Source organism: Haplochromis burtoni, unplaced genomic scaffold (assembly GCF_018398535.1).
Source record: "Haplochromis burtoni strain Fernald_Lab_line unplaced genomic scaffold, NCSU_Asbu1 Contig_1093, whole genome shotgun sequence".
Classification (NCBI taxonomy): domain Eukaryota; kingdom Metazoa; phylum Chordata; class Actinopteri; order Cichliformes; family Cichlidae; genus Haplochromis; species Haplochromis burtoni.
This window is the reverse complement of record NW_024583454.1, coordinates 11,980-16,902: the sequence shown is the minus strand read 5'-3', so window position 1 is coordinate 16,902 and position 4,923 is coordinate 11,980. Positions and strand designations below refer to the sequence as shown.

At 38.5% G+C, this 4,923-nt stretch overlaps 1 protein-coding gene across 1 annotated transcript in view; it reads left to right on the top strand.

Moving 5' to 3' along the window:
* Positions 1 to 4,236, top strand: part of LOC106632624 — a 7,503-nt gene extending 3,267 nt beyond the window's left edge. The window contains exons 2-7 of the mRNA XM_014330856.2: positions 175 to 373; positions 513 to 614; positions 1,010 to 1,363; positions 2,235 to 2,312; positions 2,872 to 2,972; positions 3,121 to 4,236. Of these exons, the coding sequence (XP_014186342.1) occupies positions 524 to 614; positions 1,010 to 1,363; positions 2,235 to 2,312; positions 2,872 to 2,972; positions 3,121 to 3,129 (633 nt within the window). The 5' untranslated portion in view covers positions 175 to 373; positions 513 to 523 and the 3' untranslated portion in view covers positions 3,130 to 4,236. The remainder of the gene's footprint in view (positions 1 to 174; positions 374 to 512; positions 615 to 1,009; positions 1,364 to 2,234; positions 2,313 to 2,871; positions 2,973 to 3,120) is intronic.
* Positions 4,237 to 4,923: the final 687 nt, after the last annotated feature.

The following is a 4,923-nucleotide window of genomic DNA, read 5'->3' as shown; positions in this document are numbered from 1 at the left end:
CAGTACAAGCCTGACCAGAACACATTTAAAATCATTGCCCTCTGTTATGTAATCAGTGATGATCTAAATGTCTCTTTACATATAAACTATTTTTAAATCGCTTAAACACTGAAACAGCTTCTTGAATGTGACAATTTCACTGGGACTGAACCTGTTTTCCTGTTATTGTTACAGAGTGGAGGAACTCATTGATCAACAGTACAGGATCTGCAGTCTGGAGATGATGTTCAGAGTAGACAAATGAAGAAACACATCACAGAGAAGCTCTGAACTTAAAATCCTCGAAGATATTTTCTCTTTTGTTTGTTTGTACTTGAAAGTTTTTTAAGAAAGCAGCACGTATTTCCAGTGCTGACTAAAATATTTATTTGAGGTAAGATTTCTTTAATGTTGTTAAAGAATTAGAAACATTAACATTTAGAAAAAACACATGATGTTATATTAGACTGCTGGGCTGCTTGCTGTGAGATGCAGAGAGTAACAGGAAGCTTGTTTTGCTTATTGATTTTCAGAGTAATGAGTGATGGCTCTTCAGAAGATCAGTATGATCTTCACACACAGACCCTCGGCCTTCTCTGCTGCTGTGCTGCTTCTAACACTCGTCCTCTGCAGAGGTGAGCAAAAACTGCTGAGCATTTAAACTCATCTATGCTCAGAGCAGACACAGATCAGGTTATATGAATTATGATTATTTATATTTTGTACTGTTTACTTTTTGTTGTTTTGTGTAAACAAATAAGGAAATATTGTTAATAAATAAATGTGATTCTAGGCATCATGATTGTTGGAAACAAAATGTTGGAAACTTAAAGCATCTTTAGCAGGAGCCAAAACAACAAGGAGCAGATTATGGCGTTCTGAATAAATGGACAAATATGACAGGCTGTAGTGGGGGCCTTGAAGTTCTTTGGATTTATAAAAGAAATGATGCTTTGTTTATTCCTGTGTTTTACAGTCTGATGTTGTCTAAAGTTGTGAGTGTGTCTGCTCCTCTCTGTCTCCTCAACAGGATCATTTGTAGTGGATGTGACACAGAGCTCCTATCAGGCAGAGGAGAACCACAACATCACACTGGAGTGGACGTTCACCACCAAACCAGACACGTCCATCTCAGCACTGGAGATCCTCTGTTACATGAATAATGATCATAAACCCTTAACTCTGTATTATCTTCTTGGTGGTGTCGAGTTCTCAGAGGATGAAGAGTTTTCAGGACGAGTCCAGAGTGACAAAGACGCCCTCAGAGAAGGACGAATCAGACTCCAGCTGTCCAGACTCAGGACTGAGGACTCGGGTCTGTACCTGTGTGAGGTGGACACAGGTTATGGCCGCGGCTCCAACAGCTGCAGAGTTACCGTCTCTGGTAAGACAATTCATTTATACAAGTGATCACTGTGAGCTGTTAACGTTAATCATGGTTCAAACCTGAGATAAAATTGGTGTGTATAATTGTTACAGGCTTTCAAAGTGATGAACACAAATCTTTAGTTTCCACTTTCATAACAACAGTGTCTTTATAAATATCCTGTTTGATTGATGGAGTTTCAGACACCAGCAGCTGTAGCCCCACTTTCACTGATTTGAGTCCATGAACTGGATCTTCTTCACTGTTCTAGAGCTGATGTTTCCTTTTGGAGCGTTTTTAATAGAATTACCAGAAAAACTGTGTAGTACGAAAATTACATCCATAAACTGCATCACACAGACACACAGCTGCTAATTAGTGCTGAGTACAGTAACAGACATATAGGAAGTCTACACAGAGATGATATGATGGTAAAAGTATCCATGGAGACCAACACTGGTTCATGTAGAAGACTGTAAACATGGTCATTTCTGCTTTAAGTTGGACTTTTTAACACAAGAGTCTTTGTGGCTTACACACACATGAGGCTAATTCTTCATGAAGCTGCTGGTCCAGGTAACATCCCTGAAGGAGGCCTCAGAGTCTGAGTCGACCACAGAAATCCACAGTGTCCAACCTCAGTGACACTGTTACTGAGCAGCTTCATCAGGACATGTGAGGAAACCAACACTGAAGAGCTACAAACTGTTTCTCTCATCACAACAGTTTGTTTGTTTTTTGGTTCTTCATTGTTGGTTTCATGTTTCAGTTTTGTAAGTTTCCACTTGGTAGAAATAAAACTGTGTGAGCAACTTAATTCACTGTCATAATATTAGATCATTTTCCAATTTATTACAAAGAATTTTTATTTTATTTTATTTTATTTCAGAATCAAGGCCTGGGAAGACAGAAACAACTCAGCAACCTGGAAGTCTCCAACCACCAGAGCTGAAGGAAGAGACCAAAGGTAAAAACAAAATAACTTTACAGTTTACAAAATCACTCATTCATTATATTGTTTATACACAGTTCAGTCAGGAGATATGGGCCAAATCTGAGAACTGTATTAATTTACGAGAACAGAAAACACCCCCATCCAGTTTTCTAGAAATGGATTTCGTTCAGTCTTAAAATAAAGAGAGTCTAAGACTAGGCCTTCATAAGTAAAACTGAGTCTATATGAATAACAAAGTAAAATCCTCCCATAATCCTGCAGCTCTTTCAGGTAAACATACTGAGGTTCTGCTTCAAAATGTCAAATATCAGTTTTATACAGTTCTGGGTTTTGGGGCCTCGAGTCTTTCCTGGCTGTCATTGGGCAAAAGGCCCGATGTAAGCTGGAGGTCACCAGACTGTAAGTGGTGATAAATTAAATTCTCTGTGCATCAGAAACATGTAAATAAAGTCTGGTGCTCACCTCTCACAGTAATACTGCTTATTTAATGGTTAATTCCACTTCCTGTTTTTAAAATGTGCTCGTTTACATCATTAACTGAATTATGTGTTTACTGTTTTTTGTACCTTAGGAATTTCTTTGTCAGGCCGGCTAGCAATCGTCGGGGCTGTATTCATCTGTATCTCTCTGATCTCATGGGGATTTATGTTTTATCAGAATTGCAAAGAACACGTAAGTCTGTCAGAAAAAAAAAAGTATTGTCTTTTAAAAACAAATGTTTACAGTTTGTGTCAGAATCATTTGCTCTGTGACATTTTAAAGTCTCTTAAACTTTTCATATTCAGTATAACTCTTTGGATTTTCTTTCAATTTCAAACAGAGTTCTTGATGAAGACGTTGTCAGCATATGGACCTTCTAGTTCTGTTTCATGACAACAGCTGGAAACTGCAGATCTCAGACTTTGAACAGAAACTCTTCATAACATCATGATTATAAACCAGATTTGAAGTTTCCAATTCGATGCTGTTTAGTTGGCGTCAAGAACCAACAGAGGGAAAAACAACACAAACAACACAAAAAAGATTTAAATTCAGGACTTCAGTCCAATATTGAAATCCTTCAACTCATCTGAACTATAAATATCCTGAGGTGTTAAAATAAAAACAGGATGAATTGAATTTGAGGTAAAACACAAAACAGCATTAACAGGATGGAGCTTCATGTTTTGTGTTTACATTGTTTAATACACTCTTGTTGGCACTTTTGTTGACAGTAAAACGGTTTCTCTACTTTTTATTTGTTCATGTGTGCTAAAAAAGTAAAGTAAGACAAGTAGTTGGACTGATATTTACACTCGTGTCTCGTTTTAATGCAACATCAAAGCAGCAGAAACCTCAGTGAGAAGAACTCTGACTCACATAAAGATTCATCAGTTTGTGACGTTCAGATTACAACTAATCAGCACAGCTGCAGATCCTGTTATTAATGTGTGTTTTATGGGAGAAGCTGGATTTTTCAGTGTCAGCTCTGTTCCTCTCACAAAGACTCCAAGATCTTGGTCAGGTTTATGTTCCCAATCCAAAGTTTTTCCCAGGATAGAGCTGCTCTCTGCTGCAGCTGATCCATCTCCTGTGTCTAACCCTCGATCAGAGTCCAGTGTAGAAATACTCCAGTTCTTGTCGTTGTATATAAATCTTTGTTCTATTTTTTTCTCTTTTTAAAAAATGTTTACTTTTGCTCTGTTACCTGAATTTGTCATCACTCGGATGTGTCCGTGTGTTTATTTCTGAGTAACTCTGTAAGTTTGTCTTTCACTGTTCAGCTCTGCCTCGTGTGTGCTGTATCTCTGCACTGCACACAGCTGTGACAACAACTCAGTGTGAAACACCTGGTTAAACGATGGACATGGAAATATTATCATTTATGCAAAACTATATATAATATATTTTGAATATGTAAACAAAATTAATATAAAAGAATTTAAATTGAATTCAACTGAATTCTGTGTCAAGAAGTTTTTACATCACATGAACATTTAAATATCACAACTCTGACTTCCTGTAACTCGTCCTCCAGTCTGGAATAAATACGACCAATGACAGACTTAAATCAGATTTACACCATGAAGGCTGATGGGGTGATGTCATAACTCCAGTGGGTCGGCTGAATGGACATCCAACACTGTGAACATGTTAACTTGAGAACGAGGAGATGTAGCATTCTCTGACTGATACCACAGGTGTATCTGTGAGGCTGAGGTGTAGCACTGGCAGCTGTCAGTAATGTTTGTAAAACACTGCTGTCCTCCTACATGGGAGCAGCACAGACACAGGCTGTATCCCAATTCAGGGTCTGCAGCCTTAAAGGCCGCATTTTAAGGCCGATTACGTCACAGCAACACGACGAAGGCTGTCCCAATTCAAAGGCTGCTTGAAATGCGGCCCTCAAATGCGTCCTTCATTTCCCTGAATTTTAAGGATGTGGCGGTGTAGACTTCGTGGCCCAACATATCCCAGAATGCATAGCGCGGCGGTGGGTGTGGATAATTTTGCCAAAAAAATAAACGGCAGATGAGGGGCGCCCAAAGAGTAAACTTTAAGTAAGTACTGGATATGCACTTATTTATGTGCAAATGTTTAATAACGAAGAACATTAAAACATTACTGTTGGCCACATGTGGGC